This window comes from Penicillium hispanicum, assembly GCF_028827665.1.
Source record: "Penicillium hispanicum strain IBT 35686 chromosome Unknown utg000006l_segment0_segment0, whole genome shotgun sequence".
NCBI lineage: Eukaryota > Fungi > Ascomycota > Eurotiomycetes > Eurotiales > Aspergillaceae > Penicillium > Penicillium hispanicum.
In genome coordinates, this window is record NW_026623198.1 from 90,752 (window position 1) to 115,043 (window position 24,292).

The 24,292-nt window shown below is 53.5% G+C and overlaps 10 protein-coding genes across 10 annotated transcripts; 5 read left to right on the forward strand and 5 right to left on the reverse strand.

Annotated features, from left to right (window-relative positions):
- Positions 1–1,272: 1,272 nt before the first annotated feature.
- On the forward strand, positions 1,273–3,327 carry N7459_006377 (MFS transporter; the record flags this gene model as incomplete). Its single annotated transcript, XM_056945545.1, has 5 exons — positions 1,273–1,575; positions 1,644–2,057; positions 2,118–2,493; positions 2,569–2,616; positions 2,672–3,327. The coding sequence occupies 5 exons, from the start codon at positions 1,273–1,275 to the stop codon at positions 3,325–3,327; spliced, it is 1,797 nt and encodes a 598-aa protein (XP_056797544.1).
- Positions 3,328–4,147: 820 nt separating this feature from the next.
- N7459_006378 (uncharacterized protein) lies at positions 4,148–5,453 on the reverse strand (the record flags this gene model as incomplete). The annotated part of the gene is made up of 4 exons (XM_056945546.1): positions 4,148–4,195; positions 4,262–4,785; positions 4,853–5,282; positions 5,352–5,453. 4 exons carry the CDS (start codon positions 5,451–5,453, stop codon positions 4,148–4,150), a joined length of 1,104 nt encoding a protein of 367 aa, XP_056797545.1.
- A 456-nt stretch (positions 5,454–5,909) lies between these two features.
- On the reverse strand, positions 5,910–6,851 carry N7459_006379 (UbiA family prenyltransferase; the record flags this gene model as incomplete). Its single annotated transcript, XM_056945547.1, has 1 exon — positions 5,910–6,851. The coding sequence occupies one exon, from the start codon at positions 6,849–6,851 to the stop codon at positions 5,910–5,912; it is 942 nt and encodes a 313-aa protein (XP_056797546.1).
- A 1,425-nt stretch (positions 6,852–8,276) lies between these two features.
- N7459_006380 (DUF1479 domain-containing protein) lies at positions 8,277–9,764 on the forward strand (the record flags this gene model as incomplete). Its single annotated transcript, XM_056945548.1, has 2 exons — positions 8,277–8,540; positions 8,598–9,764. 2 exons carry the CDS (start codon positions 8,277–8,279, stop codon positions 9,762–9,764), a joined length of 1,431 nt encoding a protein of 476 aa, XP_056797547.1.
- Positions 9,765–10,785: 1,021 nt separating this feature from the next.
- Positions 10,786–12,722, forward strand: N7459_006381 (putative MFS transporter; the record flags this gene model as incomplete). The annotated part of the gene is made up of 4 exons (XM_056945549.1): positions 10,786–10,940; positions 11,000–11,311; positions 11,481–12,075; positions 12,132–12,722. 4 exons carry the CDS (start codon positions 10,786–10,788, stop codon positions 12,720–12,722), a joined length of 1,653 nt encoding a protein of 550 aa, XP_056797548.1.
- A 539-nt stretch (positions 12,723–13,261) lies between these two features.
- On the forward strand, positions 13,262–15,711 carry N7459_006382 (M28 family metallopeptidase; the record flags this gene model as incomplete). Its single annotated transcript, XM_056945550.1, has 3 exons — positions 13,262–14,156; positions 14,215–15,590; positions 15,655–15,711. The coding sequence occupies 3 exons, from the start codon at positions 13,262–13,264 to the stop codon at positions 15,709–15,711; spliced, it is 2,328 nt and encodes a 775-aa protein (XP_056797549.1).
- Positions 15,712–16,003: 292 nt separating this feature from the next.
- On the reverse strand, positions 16,004–18,214 carry N7459_006383 (uncharacterized protein; the record flags this gene model as incomplete). Its single annotated transcript, XM_056945551.1, has 8 exons — positions 16,004–16,345; positions 16,408–16,803; positions 16,862–17,187; positions 17,239–17,361; positions 17,424–17,709; positions 17,762–17,801; positions 17,870–17,898; positions 17,957–18,214. 8 exons carry the CDS (start codon positions 18,212–18,214, stop codon positions 16,004–16,006), a joined length of 1,800 nt encoding a protein of 599 aa, XP_056797550.1.
- A 1,384-nt stretch (positions 18,215–19,598) lies between these two features.
- Positions 19,599–20,310, reverse strand: N7459_006384 (uncharacterized protein; the record flags this gene model as incomplete). Its single annotated transcript, XM_056945552.1, has 3 exons — positions 19,599–19,746; positions 19,821–20,043; positions 20,100–20,310. The coding sequence occupies 3 exons, from the start codon at positions 20,308–20,310 to the stop codon at positions 19,599–19,601; spliced, it is 582 nt and encodes a 193-aa protein (XP_056797551.1).
- Positions 20,311–21,997: 1,687 nt separating this feature from the next.
- On the reverse strand, positions 21,998–22,348 carry N7459_006385 (uncharacterized protein; the record flags this gene model as incomplete). The annotated part of the gene is made up of 1 exon (XM_056945553.1): positions 21,998–22,348. The coding sequence occupies one exon, from the start codon at positions 22,346–22,348 to the stop codon at positions 21,998–22,000; it is 351 nt and encodes a 116-aa protein (XP_056797552.1).
- Positions 22,349–22,448: 100 nt separating this feature from the next.
- Positions 22,449–24,242, forward strand: N7459_006386 (HoxN/HupN/NixA family nickel/cobalt transporter; the record flags this gene model as incomplete). Its single annotated transcript, XM_056945554.1, has 7 exons — positions 22,449–22,655; positions 22,716–22,726; positions 22,822–22,894; positions 22,945–23,030; positions 23,081–23,359; positions 23,421–23,566; positions 23,620–24,242. The coding sequence occupies 7 exons, from the start codon at positions 22,449–22,451 to the stop codon at positions 24,240–24,242; spliced, it is 1,425 nt and encodes a 474-aa protein (XP_056797553.1).
- Between the last annotated feature and the right edge of the window lie 50 nt (positions 24,243–24,292).

Sequence of the window (24,292 nt, forward strand, 5' to 3'; positions counted from 1 at the left end):
ACGGCGACCCAGTCTCCAACTTTCCGCGCCTTCTTCATCCCTTGTTTTGATTCCATCTCCATACCCGGGCCAGCGCCTAGTCGCGCTCTTCCCAAATCCAAGGTCTTTTCGCCCCTGCGAAAGACCGTTCCATCCGTGGTGATCGGGGCGGTCCATGCAGATCGGCCAGAAGTCCGAATCGGCGGGACATCCGATTTGATGGCGGAATTGGAGTTCATGGCCGCTTTTGTTCGCGTTCGTCTTCTTACAAGGGATAGCAGCAATTTGTACACATTTTGGACACGGGGGGAAGCAGCAATTGGAGCCAGTTAGAACCTACTCAGTCTGCTGGGCGAGACTTTACTACTACCGCGCACTGTCTGAGCGGATATGGAGCTGTGACCTGGCTTCCCACTCCGACACGGTTGAGTCAAGCCTACCAGATCGCGGCATGGACCCTGTACGTTCCAACGCTGTGTTGACCTTCAATCATCCGCACGCATGCCAAAGAGCGCCCTGTGTGAGGATACAAAGACTTGACGAGGCGGCCTGGATCCCGGGGACGGCTGCGCTACTCCTGGGCCGATGTGGATTGCTGGCTAGAATGCCAATGAGGCAGCGAAAGTCGGTGGCAAGCGCCGTTGGTTGATTAGGTTGACTTGCAGGATCAATATAGTAAATACACTGTACCTCCCTCCTCCCGGCCTTGGTCAATGCTAAGATCTGGTGATGCATGCGGTCGAGATGTTTCGATGGGATTCCCCGGGCTGGCGCAACCGATCTCTCAGTCCTCATCCGGGCAGTCAAGGATGATGTGTCTCGTGGGTCAATATATAGTCGATGGCCTTCGCGGGAAGTATCAGGTCTATGGAGAGAGGGTGCCAGCTGGGAATCCGAAGGATCTGCCTGCTCCGCCGCGCAGATTTTGCCAGCCGTCTTAACCGAGGAAAAGCTCGTTGCATTGGTCAACGCCCCGGCATACCGAATTGAAATCGATTGGGCGAGAGGCTCTCGCCGTATTGCCCACAAGCGTCTTGCCCCCAGATTCCTTCGTCCAATCTAGGGCGCAGAGAAGGTCAGGCGCCTGTGGAGACGCCGACATCGCAGTTGATTTGTCTCGCTGCAGTTGGCGTCTCTGGAATTTGGGCGATATCGGAGCGATATTCCACTAACAGTTCTATAGTTCTATGACTGAATCATCTTGTAGCGCCTCTTATAAAAGGTGCTCCCATCTGCATCATCCTCCAGTGCGCAGCGTGACAATTCAATGAGTACACCGCAGTCATCACCACCATGTCAGATCAATTTCCCGCAGAGGAAAACTCGCAGAAGGCCATGTCGGCCACAGGTAAGGTCGGCCAGCTCGGTATTCATCACCCGCGCTTGACGTTTGATTCTGAAGACCATATAGATCTCTCCGCTCATGAGTCACAACGGGATTCCCGAGACTCAGACCACCAGGACTCGGAGATGGCCCATGAGCCCATCCAGGAGCGTTATGGTGCCCCATCACATGCTCGTTTTCGCCGGGTGGCTTCCAAGACCATTGTGTCCTTTGGCATCAATGATCCAGAGAACCCCCTGAATTGGCGAAAGGTATGCGGACATGCAGAAAGGAAGCCTACAAGGCTTCCTAACGGATTGAGGGCTCACGAATGCTACAGTCACGAAAGTTCCTAGTCCTCGCGGCTGGTGTCATGCAGGTCATGAACTCTACCATCGGCTCGAGTATCTGTAGCAATGCCATTCCGGAGATCGCGGCAGAGTTCAACATTACCAATCAGCAGATGCTGGTTCTTCCCATCTCCGTCTTTCTCATCGGCTACATCCTGGGCCCGCTGCTCTGGGGACCGAGCTCGGAGTATTTTGGACGTCGACGCCCGCTGCTCATTGCCTACTGCGGATTCATGATTTTCACCCTGGCTTGTGCGGTGGCCGATTCGTATGCGTCGCTGCTGGTCTTTCGGCTGCTGAATGGGATGATGGCGTCAGCTCCTATGGCGACGACTGGTGGATTGTTTGCTGATGTCCACGACGATCCGACTCTGAGGGGTCGGCTGATGGCTTATTATATGGCTGTACGTATCGTGACGGAGAGCTCCAAGTCGAGCACAAAGAAGCAGGCTAACGGCAGGTAGACCACCACCTGTGGGCCCATCATCGGACCCTGGGTCTCCGGGTTCGTTGCCGTCGTCAGCTGGCGATGGTGCTTCTGGATTGCACTCATCTGTTCCGGCGTCACCTTGCCCTTGGTGCTTCTCATGCCGGAGACATACGGCCCAGTCCTTCTGACACGCCGAGCGAAGCAGCTGCGTAAAGAGACCGGCAACTCCAGCATTGTGTCGCCGCTCGAACTGGACAGTCGCAACCTCCGAGAAATGCTGATCGTCACGATTTCCCGGCCCTTCCGCATGATCATCCACGAGTCGATTGTGTCACTGAGCTCGTTGTATCTCGCGTTTGCATATGCAATTTACTACCTTTACTTTGAGGCGTATCCTATCATTTTCCAAGGTGAGTGATTGAGGCTGGCTAGGCGATCGACATATGTGGCCATCCGGCGGGACATGCTAAGCATCATACCATTAGGAATCTATGGAATGAGCGCAGGCATTTCGGGTCTCATGTTTCTGCCTAGTAAGTCGAGATCTAGGACAGTTGGCTCAAGACCTCTAACAAGATATTTCCCCAGTCGGTGTGGGAGCAGTTTTGGCGTGCTTTGTTTTCAACTGGTACGACGGTTACCTGGCGCGCGCCAAAGCTCGCCAAGCCCGCTGGGCGCAGATCGAGGAATATCGCCGGCTGCCACTTGCTTGTCTCGGAGGGCCACTCTACGTTGTTGCGCTCTTTTGGGTGGGCTGGTCGGCCTCGTCCGACATTCACTGGGTTGTCCCTTTCCTCTCCGGCATTCCATTTGGTATGGGATACCTATTGATCTTCATGGCGATGTTGAACTACCTCACCGACGCTTATGAGACGTTGTCAGCCAGTGCGCAATCTGCTGCCAGCTGCACGCGTAGCATTCTGGCTGCAGTCATCCCACTCGCTGCTAAACCCATGTTTCATCGGCTTGGCGTACACTGGGCATGCAGTCTCATTGCCTTCCTGAGTCTGGGAGTCTCCGTTATCCCATTTGCCTTTATTCGTTATGGTGACCGCATTAGATCCAGCAGCAAGTTCTGTCAGGAATTGAAGCGTATCAAGGAGGCCGAGAAGCGGGAGCTCGAAAGAGAGGAGCATCTCCAGGAAACAGGCGACAATCTAGAAAAGGTTCCTACAACAACGAGCCAGATGGTGAGAGTTGCGACTGCACGCAGCCACGCTGATAGAGCATCGATCATTTGTTAATCCAGCACAATACCCGCGATTCGATGAGCAGGACTGGCAGTATCTGCCCTGTGCGTTTTGTTATTTTGCGGTTGGGTTGGCGAACTAAAAGCTTCTTTTGCTTCCTGCGTTGTCTTCCCAGGCGACGACGAGATGACCTCCCACTGGTTTTTCTTTCAAAAATTTCTTGCTTTCCTAGGACTTCAGGAAGGGAGATCCGTGGAATCTCCTTTGAAATCGCGAAACAAAAATGGTGCTCAATCTGTCTATTTCCCATTCCCACTGGAGCGTCTCTACACTCACCCAAATGGTCATTCCAGCAGTTCTATTTCATGCCGCGAACTGCATTGCCTTTAATTTTGTCTTATAAAGAGCTAAAGTAGTCCTATCATAGACATTTCATGCATTCCACTTCATATCTTGGCCGTTCTTCTACAAGTAGATATCTCCCAGACACTGTTTGACATACTGGATCGCGCGATTCCGCTCCCTGTTGAGCTGGATTCGGGTATTTTGCAGGCCAGGCAAATGCCTATTCAGTTTCCTGGGGTTGACTCTCGTGGACACTGTGTCTTGGGCAATTGGAGCTCTCAGCGCTCGAATTTCCAAGTATGCAAACTGAAGCACCCGTGTAGCTCTGTGCGATGCAGACAGTAGAGGGTAGTAGTCGAAGAGCAGCAAACACTTATCTATATAATATCCTTGGCACACCCGGGTATGCGAAGAGCAGGATTCAGTAAGTGAAAGGCCGTGATCTATAATTGAATGTACGAAACTACATGAAGACATGGATCAAATCGACAGAGGGAGATCTGCCACAGAAGGATCGAGGGAAAGAGATTCAAATCTTGGACAGAGGGGTCCTGTGTTGCTTCAGTCGCACGACACCCTGGTAACGCTCGTTAGCACCGCAACATGACACTTGAACCTCATGGACCGATAGTCAGGAACATACCTCTTGGGTACAGGTGGCAATTAATACCCCGTCCTGCGACCAGATCTTCTGCGTCGCCAATCCTCGCCCCTCTCCAGCCCATGGACTCTCCGTCTCAATCAGCAGCCACTCATCGGCACGGAAGGCGCGCGGGTTGTGGAAATAAATCGAGTGATCAAGGCTGACCATCATTCCGACTTCTTTATGCTCCGTCTGATTTGTCCCGTGGGCAGCATCGGTCAACACTCCTTCAATTCGGCGCTGCAGGTCCGCAGCTTCTTCTTCTTGCAATTCTTTCAATGCCCGCGTGATGTCTTCATCGTCGAGATCCGAGGGGTTCTTGAGGGCCTTCAAGAGCTTTTCAAGCTCGGCAGGAGACGAAAATCGAGGAATGTCATGCACACGAGAAACGGTGCCGATGAAGTAGCTGTCGGTCACGTAGGCGAGAGCCGACAGATGCGCCTGGAAGCCACCCTCTTCAGAGACATGGCCTCGCGCTCGAACGAACCGGCGGACTTTCTTGTCCTCGGGATGTGGAGATTTCCCTAGGTGATGTTAATCGCACACCTTCAATCACCGAGTCCCTTCGACCGCGCGGGAACATAAACATACGGTTCACAATTCCGGCCTTCCTCGTCTCAAAAGGACCGCCGCCCGCATTCCTTAGAGCCTTGACAGTCCCTGGAAGCACATCCTCGGGCAGAGAAACCGCTGGCTTGGGGACTGCATGCGTAATCGTCTTCTCGCCGCCACTACCGACTCGGCTGAAGCTCAGGGTGGTCGTGAAAATCGGGCGGCCTCGCTGGCGCGCCTGCACGGTCCGAGTCACAAAGCTTCTCCCATCGCGCACTCGCTCCACATGGTACAGGATGGGGATCTCCGAGTCGCCCGCAAGGACGAAGTAGCAATGCATGCTATGAACGGCGAAATCGGCGGGGACGGTTCGCATAGCCGCTGAGAGGGACTGGGCAATCGCAGCACCGCCGTAGATGCCGCGAGCGCCCGGAGGGTGCCATAATGGGCGCGTATTAGTGAAGACGTCCTACAAGCACGAACGCACGTCAGTACGGGACTCCATCTCAGGGACGTCGTGAAAGAGAAGAGTTCGCACGGGGCCGAGATCCACTGCCGGGGTCAAATCGAGCACATTCTCGATCGGCGCCTTGGAATGATCCTGTGGCGGCGGTTCAAAGAGCGTCACACGTTTCGCCATTGTAAAAAGATGTAGGGCCAGTCGAAGAGGAGCGCAATGAGAGAAACCGCAAGGCGGATGGCGGCGGCTGCGCGCAGTTGGAGAGCGGCGCGATCGTGATCGCCACGAGCCGAGGTCCAACGCGCTCGGCGCTTTTGGTTGCATTTGGGATCGAGGCGCGTTTAACCGTCACATGTAGGAGATGGCAGTCGATGGACAGGAGATATTTTTCACGATCTCTTCCGTATCGAATATTGAGGGCTCGGTTGCGAAGGCTCCCAAGCTCAAGAGGTAGAATATATAAATTGTGAACTACTGTGAACTACTCAATACCAACACTCCTTCCACCCACAATTGCCATCAGCATGTCTTTCTAACAGATTCAGAAAGGTCAGCTTGAATGATCGAGACACAAAAACACTGCCTATGCAGAGCTGGAATTCCTGGATTGTTTCATAATCCAGCTGGTCTCCGAAGTCAGATTTCAACCAGCATTGGGGCTCTTGATGACACCGTGGGAAGAGCATAGAGTACAACCAGCCAGAGAGACCACCAGATCCGGAAGGTAGCCTTGTCAGATGCCACCGACTTGAGGAAGAGTGTCCTTCCAGACACGACCAGACCCAGCAGAAGGACTCCGATGTGAGCGAGCGCCGGGACCTGCAGATAGAAGGGAGCGCCCAAAGAGCAGATCATGGCGCAGACGGCGATAATCACTCGACATGGGAGGTCACCGAGGATAAGCGGGGCCGTGTGTCGCCCTCGAGCTTCATCTCCCGCCTGGTCACCAAGATCTTGTACGGAAATAGTGCAAAACACGCAGCTGCCCATGATTGCAGTCCAGATATGACCGGCCGGGGAGATCATTGCCCGTGGCCCTCCCAGAATGAGACTGGCCCCCGTAATGAAATCCATGAAGGCAAGGGCATTCAGAAGATTCCGAAACCAGAAGTTTTCATCGCCCCCCTTGAGATCATTATGAAACCAGTTGAGCATGACCATGATAAGCGTCTCACGAAGACCACCAACGAGACTGCTGAAGCAGAGGGTCAACGCGATGACCAGCATCAGGAGATGGCGTGCTTCCTCCCGTCCTAAGCGCTTTGCTGGGATTGGTCTCCACGGCTTATTGATCATATCTTCCTGGACAGAATCATCCAGCCGTTGATTAGCCAGGTCGAAAGAGAGAAGATTGAACCAGAGCCAAAATATCATGAATGCACTTTGCCGTATAAGCGGCAAATTTTCCATGCTGACGGACTCAGGTAGTAAGACCCAGCCAGACCAGAAATTTGCAAGGCCAGCAATCGTATGCGGGAGGACCACAGGAGCCAAATCACTGTATGTCAACAGCCAAAGTGTTCGCAGGTGATAAGAGAGAGATCTCGGCGAGGAGGTGACCTGGAGAAAAGATGACATGAGGGAATTGCTCTTCGATCTTCATTGGAAATGGAAACCATACATCTCCAGATTCACTCGACTCATCTCGCCGGGTAGATCCATACTCGTCCTTCATTTGGCCGGGAGGATCGAGGAATACTGGTTGTTTTTGATGAGTATTTATTGTTTAGTCGGGAGGAATGATCTCGGAATGGAAGTGGGATCCAGATTACTGGAGAAGCCGATGGACTAGAAATATACCCCAATTAAATATCTATTGTTCCTCATGACCGCCTGGACGCGTTTCCTACGCTAGATTACATGTCCATCGGCGGTGATGGGGGGCCTGGTTCTTCCATTCACCCAGTAGCCATAAAGAACCATCTGAGACCTGCAAGGATGTAGTGAGCTCGGAATCCGGATGTGTGTCCATCACTGCAGTGGCGTAGTAACATCCATTCAAAATAAGGACTTCGAGAGAGGCACTGATTATCTTTTTATTCCGCATAGTTGGATGTGTGCTATAGCGAGTTACATCGACCACATAGAAGTAGTCAAGGACTATCAAAGCCTAGAGATAAGTAGTCAAGCAATTTAGGAGCCGCACGGATGCTATACTTGCATGGACAGTTTCCAAAATAACGTTGCTTATCTTGTGTCATCATACCCTGTGGGCTAATGTGAAACTCTTGCCCGCCTAAATAGACGGGCTTGGCCCCCCGTTAGGACCAATCTGGAGACACTGGAGCCGAGTGAGGAGCGCCCTACCATGGATTTTTGAACAGGTAGTTTCTGATTTGAAATATGTTCGTTTGGTTTACTGTTGATGATTTCCCAGGCTCTCCGCCGAAGAATTCCTAATAATAGCCAAGGGCGGCCTGAGCTTCATTCTCGGACAAAGAATGAGCAGGGATGGACAAATCTAGATTAGAAACCACTCAATGAATTTTTGTGCTTCTCCATGTAAACTATTATTTGGTTAAGGGGAGTCATAATAGAAAAAATACTGAACGCTCATTGAAAAGAATGTCGGCTTGCCTGTCGTGAGTGGCGAACACCCCCCTGCCGATACGGACCGATTCACCGACGGATGCCCGCCAGGTGTTATCCAGCCTAGACCTGTAGTACATATCATGACCCTGATAAGGCAGCCAACCGGAGACCAGCCTTTTGTTCTCAAATGCCGACTGCGCGGCGAGGCATAACTAGGCTAGCTAACTGCATAGTTATCGAGCCCCGAGTCGAGCCGATGACGCTATGGAACCGCCCAGCCCACCAATCAGAGCTCTCTAAGGAATGAGCCGCACAGGGGCGGCTGGATTTCTACTTTGGGCCTTGCCGACCATCATGGCATCGGCCGAAAAGGGTTGACTTCCGACCCTTGCTGCTTCTCCAACAACGTATAAGAACAATACCCCAGGCCACGTTTGAAGATGGATATTTTCAACCATCCCCGTGTACATCATGTCCATGTCAAGACTACTTTCAAGATCTGCCGTGCGGGCGGCATCAACTTCCGCCGCCCAGACGACCAAGGCGGTCGGTGATATCTCGTCAGTGTTTCCTAGTCTAAGACCAGACTATCAACCTGAGCCTCTGCCTCTACGATTCCGCAACCTCAAGTTGCAGTATTTTGAGAAAAACGAGGAAGCACTCATGCGGAGTTGGAAGAGACTCTTGCCCAGTCTCGAAGAGGAGGTTGACAAGATCAAGTCCAAAGGGAGCAATGTATGTTTGATGTCTTGACTGCGAACCACGTATTCGATCAATTGACCGGAGATCTAGATTATTCCATCGGTGGAATTTTCTGATATCGTGTCTGGGCGAGTTCCTGAAGCCACCGTAAAAGAGATCTCTCACCGAGGCACTGTGGTCATCCGAAATGTGGTGCCTCGAGACACAGCCCTGGACTACAAGCAGCGGATCCGTGACTACGTGGCTGCCAACCAGGAACGTGTGAAAGCCTTTCCAGCTGATTCCCCAGCTGTTTATGAGCTCTACTGGACTCCGTCGCAGGCGGAAGCTCGTGCCCATCCCAACATGCTTGACGCACAGCGCTTCCTGCAGCGCCTGTGGCACTCATCGGATCCGCAGACCAAGATTTCCACATCCAACCCACTCACATATGGTGATAGACTGCGGATACGACAACCAGGCGATGCCAAGTTCACTCTCGGCCCTCATATCGATGGTGGCTCTCTTGAGCGCTGGGAGGACCCGGAGTACTCGAATGTCTACAAGAAGATCTTCGAGGGCAAGTGGGAGGAGTATGACCCGTGGGATGCCAAGCACCGCCTGAGCGCCAAGATGGACCTGTACAACGGCGCGGGCGCCTGCTCCATGTTGCGTTTCTTCCAAGCCTGGCTCGCCATGTCCGACACGGCCCCCGGCGAAGGGTCGTTGCACGTGTGCCCTATGATCCGCCATAGCACCGCCTACACGATCCTGCGGCCATTCTTTGATGTCACCACTCTGCAGCCGAGTCTAGACGCTACTTTCCCTGGATCGGTGCCGGGCGCCTGCCAGGAGTACAACCCAGTGACGCACCCACAGCTGGAGCTGGAGCAAACCATGGTCTCGGTGCCCCAGGTTGAGCCCGGGGACTTTGTGGCCTGGCACTGCGATATGCTGCACTCGGTCGACAAGGAGCACCGTGGCAATGGTGATTCGAGCGTTCTATACATCCCTGCCACCCCCTTGTGCGACATGAACGTCGAATACCTTCTCAAGCAGCGCAAGGCCGCTCTGAGCCTCTCTCCGCCGTGGGACTTTCCCGGCGCGGGTGGTCCCGGCGAGAGTGGCTTCGAGGGTGCGATGAACTGGTCATCGTTGAGTCCGGAGGGACAGCGCGCGATGGGCCTGGGCAGCAAGCCCTGGGAGATTACCGAGGCGATGAGCGAAGGTGAAAAGAAGGCTGTGCACTCGGCCAACCGGGCGTGCTTTGGAGTATAAGATATCGCCATTGGTTTTCTTTGGTATTATTTTTTCTTCTCTCCTTTCTGCCGTTGTGTCGATCGTCATTGAGTGGGCGTTGAGCCTTGGTTCATAGTTCGGATCGCCCCTTGTATATACATTCGAAACTCCCAAACCCGCAAGCCCATATTTGCTATACATTAGCGGGGCATACAGTGGTTGAATTTGATATTGCTATTATTGCTATCACGGTGAAGGCATAAGTGTGAGTGGACACCAGCAGTAGAGAGAGCAGAATACAAGAGAAAATGCAAATTATTGCGCCGTCTTTTCTTGCAGAAGGGGTCCGCCATAGCCCGGTGAGTGAAGAAGTTTAGCTGTTGGGAAGCTTTGCGGGCGCCGAGAATCGGAGGGATTGGTCGTCCACTTTTCCCCCGCCGACGCGCTCAACCTCAACAGCTCAACATCTTCCTCGTCCGTATAGAGCGGCTGCAATCTCCAAAGGGACGCGCTGCCCAACCACCACGACGACATCCGTTCTCAGACCACTATTGCATTGCCCGCAGTGTCGACGGGCCGGGCTGTGTTTTCCACTGCCAAGACTCGCTGCTGATCCTTATCAATCGCAAGATCTCTGCAAACGGTTCGTCTCCGCCTTCGTTTCTCTTTTTTTCTCTCCTCTGCTTCGCGAGACCGACGTGGTTGCCAGTCTGATTAGACGGAGTGAACTGAGGACTGAAGAGGTAGATCGTGATTTCAGGTATGCCGCCCACTGATCCTCTTGTTTTTTCTTCTTACCCGTTCGACTTGGGAACCTCGGCAAAGGTCTCTAGATCCGATCGTCTCGGAGAATGTTATATTTCATACAAGGAAGGGCTCTGGGCTGATAAGAAAACAAGACCTGCCTGCCACTCTTGGTATATGTGGATCTGAACTGGCGATCTGATGTCCGTGGAGACCAACGCTTGAACCTGTCGGATCGGATAGGATTTAACGGCGCGGTACGCCCAAGTGGCGAAAGTCGGGAAACAGAGAGAGAAAGAAAAAAAAATTAGAGAAAATGACAGTAGAAGCTGCTCATTTCACTGGAGGCGGGACAAAGGAGCCCATCTCGACCGATGTTTACGAGGAACCGCGGGAGCCGTCGGGCTCAAGAGTCGAGGATGATCTCCAGCCGGGTGAGTTCAATGTTGAGAACATTGAGCGAATCTACAGGTGAGTAGCATAATGACGAAGGGGTCGTCTGGTGGAGTTCAAGGCTCATTATCACGCAGGAAATTGGACTGGCGAATCATTCCCGCCCTTTGGGTGCTCTACTTTGTGTGCTCCGCCATCCGCTCCAACGTCGGTCTGGCGCAGACGATGAACGAGAGCTCAGGACACGACCTGGCAGATGTGCTGCACATCAACTCCCATCAGATCTCCACGGGTTTGGCCCTCTTCTACGTGGGATACGTGGTGTTTGACCTGCCATCTAACCTGGCCATGACCCGGCTGAGCCCACATGTGTGGATGAGCCGGATTGTGATCAGTGTGGGCCTCATTGGAAGCTGCATGACCGCGATGAAAGCAGCCTGGAGCTTCTAGTATGAAACCTTTTTATTTTCTCTTCTTTCCCTTTTCTCTTCTTTCCCTTTTTTTATTTTTTTATTTTTTTTATTTTTTTATTTTTATTTATTTATTTTTATTTATTTTTTTTTGTTTCTAGTACTGTTCTCGACATACCCACGCAGATGCTAATGATCATCCACCTAGTCTTCTCCGTCTCCTTCTAGGGATTGTCGAAGCTGGGCTATGGCCTGGCATGACCTACTACCTGACTCTATTCTACCCCCCATCCCGCATTGGCAAGCGGATCGGTCAGTACTTCACCGCCGCCCAAGTTTCAGCCGCAGTTGTTGGGCTGGTCTCGGCTGGCTTCCAAGAGATGGATGGTGCGCGCGGATTCGTCGGGTTCCAGTGGATGTTTCTTGTATGGGGTGTGATCACCATAGCCTTGGGATTCGCCCAACTATGGTGGCTCCCGGATCGTCCCATCGCTCCAGGCGAGTCAGCCCCTCGACGGAGCTGGTTCACGCGCTGGCTGCCCCAAAGCCCAATTGCTTTGACGGGCCGTGATGCGATGATCCACTACCATGACATGAAACGGGTCTACCACGCGCCTGCATGGACATTGCGGGACTTGCTTCATGTCTTCATGGACTGGAGACTGTGGCCCCTACTGATCATGTACTTTGGAGTGGTAGGCGTGGGCATTGGCGTACAACTGTATGCCAATGTAATTATTCAGGCAATTAACCCATCACTGAACGGGGTGGATGTGAGCTTGCTCACTGCTCCCATTTGGATTGTACGTGAAGTCTTGACACTCAACACGGAGCCTTGCTTGAGCTAACCGACCTTTAGATGGACCTGATCGCCATTCTCCTGGTCACTCCGCTCTCTGATCGCTTTCACCGGCATCGCGCTCTGTTCTTTTCGATCCCCACTCTTCTCCAGATCTTAGGTCTCCTTTTAACGAGCTACGCGGGCACCGATGAGAATCCCTGGCCGCGGTATGGCGGTCTCCTCATCGTCGGCTTCGGGCTTGGTCCCACTGTGCCCATCACCATGACGTGGACCACCGAAATCTTCCAGCCACGGCACGGCGAAGTCGGCGTTGCCGCGGCCTCTGCTGTGGTCTCCGGATGGGGCAACCTGGGCAGCATTTTGACCACCTACGCGCTGTATTCGGGATGGGCGAGTGACGCCGCGGCGCCTGGACGACAAAAGTACCGCAAAAGTAATCTGGTGATGGTTGGTATCCTGATCGCGAGTATTCTGTCGGCGGTTCTGATGGAAATTCTCCTTCGCTATGTGGATGGACGGTATCGCCAGACCGAGGACCAGGAAGTAATTGACGGGGCGGCGCGGCGCGAGGTGCGACAGCGCGGGCTGCATGGACTGGGATCAGGCGTGACACGGTGGTTCCGACGCCCCAAGACGGAGCAAGACTGAGGTTGGAGGGGTGCGGACTGCGATGAACTGGGAGTCATAGACGACTCTAGCTGAATCGCTGCTATAGCACTTGTCTAGTAGCTAGCTACAAAGTAATTTTTCTTCCTTTATATGGTTGACTATCATGAGAGGGAAGAATAGGGCTATCGAACAACGCAAATCAAACAAAGTCATCCGACATAACTAACTATTCTTTCGCCTGACGTGCGTGAAAGACGTCATCGCTAGCCCCCATCACCCCACGCCTGCGATTGCCGAATCAGGAAGGCGCGCACTAGCTTTTGCTGAGTCAGCTGATAACGCGATCGAGTGAGTGGGGAAGTGGTGTAATGTTACCGTATGGATACCATTATCTCAGCTACGCCCGTCTCAATCGATATCTTCCTTGTCAGGTCGACATCACCAGCTCAATACCTGATTGGACAGTACGGCAGATACAGTACACGTTGATACGCCATCAAGTGCGGAGAAACGACCTCGGGAGTCGACGCTGGATAACAACTTCAACTCTTCACCTGCTTCAATTCTAGGCTGCAACCATGCAGGAGAAGGCCAACATGCCCTTCTCCGAGAACACGCCTCTGCTGGAGGTCCGAGTCGCTCCTCCGCGACATCGGTATCCCCATCACGCTCTCCGCCGCACTTGTACCTTCCTACTCGGCACGCTGCTCGCAGTCGCCGTGATCCTCTTCCTGATCCCACCAGGGGTTCTCCCACGAGACCATGGATCGATCTGGTCCTATCTCCCCTGGGCCCACCCGTTCCCTCATGCCGCCTGGCCGCAAAGTCGTGGCCTGCCGTTCGACCAGCTGCAACAGATCCTCCTCGACACCCCTTCAGCAGCCAAGGCCCGGGAGTGGAGCGCCTACTACACCGCGGGGCCCCACCTGGCCGGGAAGAACCTTAGCCAGGCGCTGTGGACATTGGACAAATGGAAGGAGTTTGGCATCGAGGATACCTCCCTGGCTGCCTATGACATTTACCTCAACTACCCGTTGGACCACCGCCTGGCTCTGCTGAAGAAGTCGGAGGACCAGACCGAGCTGACCTTCGAGGCCACCTTGGAGGAGGATATCCTTGAGGAAGATCCCACTTCGAGCTTGCCAGATCGAGTCCCAGCGTTCCATGGCTACTCGGCAAGTGGCAATGTGACGGCACAGTTTGTTTACGCCAACTTTGGCACCTACGTGGACTTTGAAGATTTGGTGAATGCCAATGTCACCCTGGAGGGCAAAATTGCTCTTGTCAAGTATGGGCGTATCTTCCGTGGTCTGAAAGTGAAGCGCGCACAGGAACTCGGGATGGTTGGAGTCGTAATCTACAGTGATCCCCAGGAAGATGGCGACATCACGGAGGAGAATGGGTACGAGGCGTACCCCAATGGACCGGCACGCAACCCTAGTGCAATCCAACGAGGCAGCACTCAGTTTCTCAGTATGTGTTTCTGCAACCAAGAGAAACGGCGCAAGCAATGCTAATGCAACGCCTCTAGGTATTCTTCCCGGTGATCCAACAACGCCAGGCTATGCATCAAAGCCCGGCTGCGAGCGCCAGGACCCCAATCATTCGATCCCCTCGATCCCCTCCCTCCCAGTTTCCTATCAAGAGGCTTTGCCTTTCCTGAAGGCGCTGAATGGATATGGCCCGAAGGCGTCGGATTTCAACAAGTACTGGCAGGGCGGTGGACTTGGTCACAAGGGCGTCGAATACAACATCGGACCTTCTCCAAAGGACGTTGTCATCAATCTGTACAACCAGCAGGAGTACGTGACAACCCCGCTGTGGAATGTCATTGGTGTAATCAAAGGTCACATTCCCGACGAGGTCATCGTGCTCGGTAATCATCGTGATGCGTGGATTGCCGGCGGTGCCGGTGACCCAAACAGCGGGTCTGCTGTCCTCAACGAGGTTGTCCGCAGCTTTGGGGAGGCTCTGAAGCTTGGCTGGAAGCCGCTCCGAACCGTCGTCTTCGCCAGTTGGGATGGTGAAGAGTACGGCCTCCTCGGATCGACCGAGTGGGTGGAGGAGAACGTAAGCTGGCTCAAGAAGGCCAATGTTGCATACCTGAACGTTGACGTGGCCGCGACTGGTACTTCATTTGGTCCTCGGGCTGCGCCCTTGCTCAACCAAGTCATTAATGAAGTGACCGGGCTGGTGCAGTCGCCCAATCAGACTATCCCTGGACAGACAGTCCGTGACGTCTGGGATGGCAAGATCTCGACGATGGGCAGTGGTAGTGACTTTACAGCCTTCCAGGACTTCGCCGGCATCGCCAGTCTAGACTTTGGGTTTGGTCGTGGGCCCAACGATCCTGTCTATCACTACCACTCCAACTACGATAGCTTTGCGTGGATGGATAAATTCGGGGATCCTGACTGGGCGTACCATATCGCAACCGCCAGGCTCTGGGCTTTGGCGGCTGCGCGACTGGTCGACTCCCCCGTGATTGCGTTCAGTGCGGCCGATTATGCTGAAGGACTGAGCACGTACCTGCACCGCATTGAATCCTCCGCCGATAACCTGCCTGATGGTATTCACTTCGACTTCAGCTCGCTGGAGCTTGCCATTACCGAGTTCTACGAAGCTGCACGGCAATTCGACGCATACGCCGCTAGCTTGTCCGAGCAACTGGGCGAGGACGTTCCCTGGTACCACTGGTGGAAGAAGGTGCGCCTGCTCTTCCAGATTCGAGGCGTCAATGACAAGTACAAAAACCTTGAGCGTGATTTCCTGTTTGAGCCAGGCCTTGACGGCCGTCACTGGTTCAAGCATGTTGTCTTTGCTCCCGGGATTTGGACCGGATATTCTGGCGCCACCTACCCCGGCCTGGTGGAGAGCCTTGAAGCTGGAGATGTGGGTAATGCTCAGGTACGTCGTTTATACGTGATTCCCTTTCTAGGCTTTTGTTTGCTTCTTGCTCACTCCCTCTTAGAGATGGAGCGCTGTCATCTATGATGTGATCAAGGCTGCGACCAAGCGGTTGCAGTAGATTGCCATTGGTGATTATTCCCTTCCGCCTAACGAACTTGGGTGACGTGTATAGCGATGCAAAAGCCATTCCTTCGATCGACACCCGATCTATGCTTGGTGGATTGATACAGTAAGGGTCATGTACTTCACGATTGCCATAGCCAGTCTATTGCCAATGATTCAGTCAAGGGAGGACTTGTCGGCCTGGACATGCAAAGCCAGTAGTTATACATGAATGCTCATGGTTATCGCGGGTCACGTTCCAATCCTGCATAGATATATAAACGCCATGAAATGATGCATACGATTGTTCATAACTCGTTCCGCCCACCCCGTCGTTGCTGTGTGATTTTCTGACGCGAAGACCGGAAGAAGGTCTTGACCAAAGAGCGATAGATCGTCTTACCCTCTACGGTATCACTGGCATAGCCAAAGACCGTCAGGGCGAGGATGGTTATAAAAAATATCACCGCAAAGCTCGCCCAATAATCAACCTTGGTGTATCCGCCCTTGACCCCTTGGAGCTCCGTGGAAAAGTACGCCGTCATTAAGCTGACAGGCAGGAACAGCATGGTGGCCTTGGCAAGCAAGATGGTAATCCGGGTCAGTTTCTCCACAGCCTGCGAGTCTTTGAGGGCGATCAGGTTGAAGTTCTGCGCAGTCTCATCAGCCCAGCTTTCTCCTTCAAATCCACGGGCGAGAAAGGGATGCTCACCAGAAACGTCAAAGACTCCTTCTCGAGGAGGCATGTTTCGATCTCACTCAAACAATACAGATTGATCCGGTCCACTAATCGCTCAAAGCGGGCCACGGCAGCCGAGCTGAGAACCACCCCGACTGGCTTGTCGTTGGTACCGGCAAGACTGCCATTGCTGATGAGACTCGACTGTCGCATATCGGCGAATTCCATATCTCCAAAGGTAGCCCCAAACGACAGGGGAGGCGGATGTGACAAACGCGCCTCGTCACGTAGTAGTCTCTGGCGCTGCAACACACGTCGCATGATCAACTCGTAGCTCTGATACAACCGCTTTAGCACAGCGAGTCGCCGGCCTAGCCAGTGCAGCTCGTTGACAAGGTCTACCACCGGCTTGTGGAGCATTTGGCCTCTCTGGGGAATAGGATCAGCCATGGTGCAGACGCGGCATATGTTGTCAACTTGCACTTACCAGGTTCTCCAGTGAAACCCCATATGTATGCTCTCGCTTAGCAATCAAGCCGTAACTGGAAACCCAGTCGTCAAAGATGTAGTAGAACAGTAGGCTTGGGCCATCCTCCTGCTTGATATTGGCCTGGTCTGGCCCTACGTCGTTGAAATGGCGCACCCGGATCATCACCAGCGAGTCGCTCTCGGACGTGTTCAGGTGCTGTTTGGAGACGCCGGAGAAGATAAATCGCACGTTCCGCCGCACGATGTCCAAGACCTTTCGTTGTTCTTGTTGTAGTAGCCCTTGCATCTGGGGAAATGGGTTCTCCTGGATTGAGATCACAGTCCCTGCGGGAGTTAGCCTTTCCATCCAGATCGAGTATATCACTGGAGAATTACCATCATCACAGAGAATCAGCCACGACCACAGGCGCTTGCCATCTGGAAGATCTTTGCCGTTTTCCGTTGCCTCCTTGGGGAGTCCGGGCGTGACAAATAACGTATTATAACCAACGCAGGTATCTGGCAAACACGTCAGCGGAGTGTTTTCATGTTGCTGTTGTCGCCTCCCGGTGCCGACATACATCGCGGGCCATGGTCTACGGAGGAAAAGTGCCAAATTTGATCCGTCACTTGGGCGAAAGTGAGATTCTGGGATGAGCAAGTATTGTGAATGGCATCGTGGTCAGAGATATGCTTGAGAGAGTATGCGTTTTCCAGATCGGCCCGGTTAAACTCCAACGGGGAGTCGAGCTCGCGCTGGGAATGCCGCTTTTTCGGCACCGCAGCGGGTGTGAGGGGATGCAGCACAGGCTTGGTGCACATCATGCCCTGCAGGCGTTCGGAAACGCCATAGGTGGATGTGATGACCTAGAACGAGTGAGCATCTGGATATGTTTCTGCGGAACAAGTCCTCACGCACCTTGATCGTGTCGTTCTGCTCTTCCGGCGACCAGATATTACTGTGGTATCACGCATATATCAGCGTTCCCCGTAGTTCTTTTTGCGTGGGCGCGCGCGGACGTCTTACATCCACCGGGTCCCAAAGCACTTGGCGCGCTTCGAGGACTTGATTAGTTCCCTTGTTCACACGGCGGGGATTCAACAGTCCACTTACCGGTTTGCTCAGCAACGCCTTAAACTCGTCTGTGCTGATATCGGCGGCGCAGTATGCATCCTCGTTGCCAAAGTCTAGGACAAAGTTCCTCGTTTGCGGCTCCTCCAGCAGGTGCATGTAATAAGAGAAGTGGGTTTCGTCGTCGATATCCTGGAATCGATCGACCAAAGAGTCAGACCCAGAAACGCGGGCACTCGGAAAGGCCGTGTAGTAGTCGCGAGGACGGAGAGGCTCGCGTGCGTAGACTCCCTCTGCCATCTCCCCGAGTGACGGCGATCGCGGCGATCGGGTTACGGTCGGCGGGCGACAAGGGAGCGTGTGGACAGCAACACCGAGCGTCGCAGAGAGTCCAGCAGAGGAGGTCCCAGACTGCCATTAAATAGGCCGAGCTGCAGGCAGCCACGGCGAGAACGCGAGCCGAAAAAAGGGGCCAGTGAGCAGTCGAGGCGGTTGCCGCCCGAGTCACGCTTAAGCGCTGGGATCATCTGGGCGTTTCGTCCCGAAAAGGAATCGTGATCGTCGGTCGCAGCTTGAATAGCGTGGGTCGGTGACGCTGGAGTCGCTGGTGACCAGAGTTGGTCAGACGGACAAGAGCATGGCAAGATGAGTACAGTCGGTGTGGGTGAAGATCGGTCCTCAGTCAAAATTAGATCTCGACCGCGATCGACTTGTGCAGTCCGAGGCTGATCTTTTCACCAGCAGAGGAGTGCCTGTCAATATTTGACCATCCCATCGAAGCTAATATAGCAGTATTTTGTTATTTGATCGTGAGTAACCTACGATCTCCATAGTGGTAACTTCGGACGCGGTTATATAGAATGGAGGCCACATGCTATCCTCCCTCGGCTTGATCATTGAAGTTCTGCAACATCAAAGGCCTTATACCGGTCTCAAAGTTGCTGTTCTTCATCCCAGAGCCATCCCCCACTTGTATAGTGAAAGAATAAGAGAGTTCGTACTCAGGGTTTGAAGGCGCCGTTTCCCAGAGGTACATATCGCGTGGACAGCGAGGCGTTAGGAATAGGTGCCAACCGCAGTGGCCGCGGAAAGGTCTAGCCATGCATTGATAGTCGAGATATTGCGCGAGGTGTCAATTGTCGAACCATCAAATCAAATTGGTGTCGTACTTCAGGTCTCATCGCTGGGCTTCGCCGAACCTAAACGGATAAGAATTAGATCTTGTCGAGTGCACGGGGAAGACAGCCGTACCTAATTTTACTATACCTATATTCAGCTCTCGGTGGATGCACTGGATTTCAGTATACCCTACTCAGAATCAACAGTTCACATCCTCTCTGATTGAACCACACCTTGATACGGCAGGGATGCGACAGAAGGGAAACTGTTTTCGACTCTGATTGTATACAGCAGCAGCAGCAGCGACGCCAGAACACCAAACGCCCGCCCAAGGAGAGAGAAAAAAATAAAGGAAATAGAAAGACCGAGCAGGCAAGCGATCCGAGCCAAAATGTGCCAAAAAGGTTGCTTGCACAACTCGTAAACCGAGCCCATCCGACCCAGTGAAGTCGAACGTAGGCCTTCCAGGCGAGAGTTCTGGGCACGAGAAGGTCGGAACTAGCATCCGGTTTGTATAGCCTCCAGGGCTCCCCCGATGTGGATTCTCTTCCATTGCGCATTCGGGCTAGATCTGTTGCCTCCTCGAGCCTTTCAGGATGCGCTGCTGCATTCCCACCGCCTGCTTTCCTAGCATCTCCAAGTGATGGCATTTCTCTCGCGTGATCTCCGTGACTTCGGTATACGGGCTCGGGTAGGTCCAGATCAGGTCGAAGCTGCCCATCGATCCATCGCCTGTCAATGTCTTCGTCTATTACAACTGGAGCAAATGGAAGCTCCGCTCACATACCGATCATCTGGGTAGGTTGGTGCATCCTCGTCACCCAGCTCTTCCGCAATATGGGTCATTCGGCGGTGTTCCCAACAGATCAAGACGTTGCCATGTCCCGAATACTGGTCAATCTTATCCTTGACGCACTGAGAATCGTCCCGGTCGCACTCGATATCAACTGTGATCCCCAGATCCGCCGCCAGTGGTTGGACCGTTTCATAGGGGCGGGCGCGCTTGCCATCTGTTGGATCGCTGTAAACTCTGCCTGTCGGACGGCGCCCACGGGGAGGCCCATACTGTCCTTGGGCCTTTGAGCCAAGATATACCCAATAGCATATTTGGAACCCTCGCCAAAGACCTGTCGAATGCACTCGGCACGCTCCAACCCATCGGCGCTCAAGCCGGTGCCGCCGTTCCTCGGCTTCTCGCCATGCCGGATGAAGTAGACTGTCGGCGAGGCCGTTGCGAGAAGAGCAAGTGCCAATAGAAGGAACACTGTGCGATACATGATCACCGCCTTTGTCAGTGTCGCGTGACCCAGGTATAGTTATATTTTGGAGAGGATCAAGCACGGTGTGCTAGCGTCGCCTTTTAACACTGGCGTAGACCGGAGCCCCCACAGGCGAGAATCCATCGTGGGCGGAAGTTTGGGGAGATTTTGCGCCTATCGCTGTTCCCAATCTTCCCAATACTGACTGACACTTGTCGCTCCGATTTGGAGGTCAGACAGAGGTGTCAGATGCGATATCAGCTGTGTTCTTCACCATACATCGGTGGGATTGGCGAGGCATGGGCGAGTGTCGGCTGCTGATTCGTCGCGCCTATTGAATTCCGGTGGAGACGAGGATCTTTCAAGCAGCCAATCGAACGATGCGACCGGGGCCGACGGTCCAATACGCGCCTGCCTTGCGGCGTCGCGGAGGGCGATCCTCAACTATACGCTGCATCGCCATCTCCAGCCGGGGACCTTGGCAGCCAGTCACGATACGGACGAGCAGACCATGCACGGCATTGGTGCCAATTCACCGTCGGACGAGGTATTTTCAGGATGAGGTGTGTCTCGGCCCCTCGTGAACAGCAGCTGGGGCATCGAGAGCCCCATGACTGCCTCAGCGACATCCGGCTCTGATCTCGCGCTCGAATTGGGCTCCTGTCTAGTGACACCGCCAAGCACACATCGTTCATCCGTCATGAAAAAAAAATACAAACCTTTGGATATTCTGCGTTACTCGCAATTCGTGTACGTGACACGGCATTTGCTCGTGATGGTTCTGCAAGGGCACTCTTCGGTAGCATGCCCTACCAATCCGTCTGTGTTGACGGATTGATGAGGATGATACAGCACCGAGTTGCCGCAGTGTAAATCTCCGCGAGCTGGATGCGCGGGCCAGATGTCTTCAGTTGCGAATCCAGGCTGCCTCCACAATGTGCGTTCACTCATGGGGCATGTTCTGGTGAAAAGACGGCAGAGGCAACGCTAGGTCAGTGCCCACGTCTACTCCAGGGAGATGCGACGACGTCCATTGAAGAAGACCGGGTCCTGCTGCCTCACAGACCACAGGAAATGAAAGAGGACTGGCCAAGCATTTCAGTGCCATCCTCCAAGGCCAGACACAGCTCCCATAGCCAATCGCGTGCCTCCTGTTGCTCGTTGGAAGTCTGCATGGTAATCCCCCACTTGCCAATTAGAATCTGTTATTCCAGCCATCCTCCCCGGACGGACTGGGCTTGCACCGAATATATTGGAATTGAGGGCGCGCTCTCGAAAGTCTTGCGGAAGGCGAAAGATCGGTTCTCCTGCGATCGACTAAGTATTGCTGCGAGCCATTCGGGCAACTTCAATTTTCAGGAACAAAGTTTGGCGATCAACGATTATAAGGGCCAGAGATAGTGAATACAATCGAGAACGTTGATGTTCTAGGGGGAAGCTCTGGGGAATGAATCCCAGGCGTCTGGATAGTCGCCCATAGACCTACACACATCCCATCGAGACGCGCCCCGATCGTCGGCGAGCGGGTGGAACGAGCGTCGTTGCGAGCCCGGCTGGCGGGGACCTGCGTCGCCCAGAATACGATGGAACGCCGATATGATTATCCCATCCAAACGGGCGAGAATAATCATATCAACCTCTTTATCATTCCAAATAGGAAATGCCATCATCTCAGCGCGTCGGCGCTCTCCGATGCCCCGCCATATCACGTGCACATCCCACCAGGGTCGACGCCGTTGACGATCTGCGGCTCGCGTGCACCGTGATACTGCTTGCTTCTTGCTAGAAGCACTGCGAGAACTGAATACGAGACGGTGAAGACCCGTGGAAGTTGACCGGCCTGCGTTGTCCCATCCCGGTATCGATTCGCTGCACTCTCCGACGACTCCGACGTTTCCTCGCCAAGAGGATCCAGAGCACTCGCGAGAGGCCTTGGCGACGTGAAAAAGATTGCCGATACGACCAGATTGCGAGATCGCTTCTGTTTTGTGATTGACAGACTGAGGTTGCAGTGGCTGAAATCGCCACCTCGCTCGCTGTTGCTGTAGGTTCTCATACAGTTACTCTCACGCACCTGGGCAGATCCAAATCGGGATTGATTTGGCTCCTGCTCAATAAACCAGATCGGAGACTGTTGTTTGCGGGCCAGTCCCACAATGACATCCCCCATTGACGGTGTGCCTACGGACTCGCGTCGTCTGGATAGCGATCGGAAATGGAGTTTGAAACCCCTGCTGCGCCATGCCGAGCGCTCGCACAGCCGATTGCCGGGAATCAGAAAGATACCGCTTCGTGCGATCGGGATCATCCTGTTCATTGCATTCCTCAATGTCATTGTCTGGATTGCGGCAGCGATCGTACTGGTAGGTCCTCGACAACCGGTGAATTCGGGAGGGTCAGAGCGAGTGGCTAACGAGTGACAGCGTTATCATCCGTATGTTTTCCAAACCGACAGTGATGCATGATGAAATGTGATCATGTGGTGATCTCGTGTCCAATTGGCTAAGTCGGTCGTTCTTATCCTGTTAGGTCACTGGTATCCACCGCCGCGCTTGCTTATTCGCTTGGTCTCCGACATGCTTTTGACGCAGATCATATCTCCGTAAGTCCTGAACCAAGATGTGATTCTTCAAGCTCTAACCAAGCTCCCAGGCCATTGATCTGATGACCCGACGACTGCTCGCAACTGGGCAAAAGCCCGTGACGGTGGGAACGTTCTTTTCACTCGGGCATTCAACGTGAGTAATCGTGCGCATGAGAGGATGGAATGACGCTCAAGACGTGCTAGAATTGTCATTATCACGTCGATCGTTGTCGCGGCCACCGCTGCCGCCGTCTCTTCTCGCTTTGATAGCTTCAGCACCATCGGCGGCATTATCGGAAGTTCCGTCAGCGCCGCCTTTTTGATCCTGTTGGGCCTGATGAATGGCTATATCTTGTTCAAGTTGATTAGACAGATGCAGAAGGTGTTCAATCTGCCGGAAGGGCAGGAAGACGAAGCCTGGAGGATTGAGGGCGGTGGGATCTTATTTTCCATCTTAAAGAAGATGTTCAAACTAATTAATCGGTATGTCGGTCTTCACGCGGTACCGCTACGTCCAGCCACTGACTGAACTGACTGAACCAAGGCCCTGGAAAATGTATCCATTGGGTATCCTATTTGGATTGGGATTCGACACCTCATCCGAGATTGCGCTGCTTGGTATCTCGTCTATCGAAGCCGCGAAGGGGACATCATTCTGGGTGATTTTGATTCTGCCGGCACTGTTCACAGGTTGGTCATTGGCCTTGCAGAGTCTAATAATATTTTTACTGACCGAATATCAGCTGGGATGTGCCTGCTAGACACCATCGATGGTGCTCTCATGTTCTCGCTGTACATCCAACCCGCCAAAAACTTCCTTCCGCCCAAGCGAAATAGCACGCTTTCCCATGAAGCTTCCTCCATTGACGGTGATGACTTGCCGCAATCCCACGACAACCACCGAGATCCAGTAGCATTCTTGTACTACTCAATCGTGCTCACTGTCCTGACTGTCATTGTTGCCATCGTCATCGGTGTGATTCAGCTACTGACGATGATCCTCAGTGTTACCAATGCCAAAGGTAAATTCTGGGACGGGGTTCAGGTGGCCGGGGACTATTATGATGCGATCGGCGGCGGTATTTGTGGATGCTTTATTATCTTTGGTGGATTGAGCGTACTCGTGTATAAGCCGTGGCGGAGATGGATGGATCGGCGCCACGGTCGACAAACTGTGGTGACTGATGAAGAAGGGTATCGCGATGATCCTCCAAACGAGAATGAGGAAACTGGTACCAGTGTATCTGCTCGTGAATCGGAGAGCAACGCGCGGCGCGGACAGAACGTGGTGGGTGGCAAGGGGGTCTCGTCGAAGGTTACAGTGATCACGACCGACGATTCACGAGTCGACGATGAAATTCTTTAGCCGTTAAATGTCGCTAATCGGAATAGAATGGCATGAGGTAATGGCGGGCA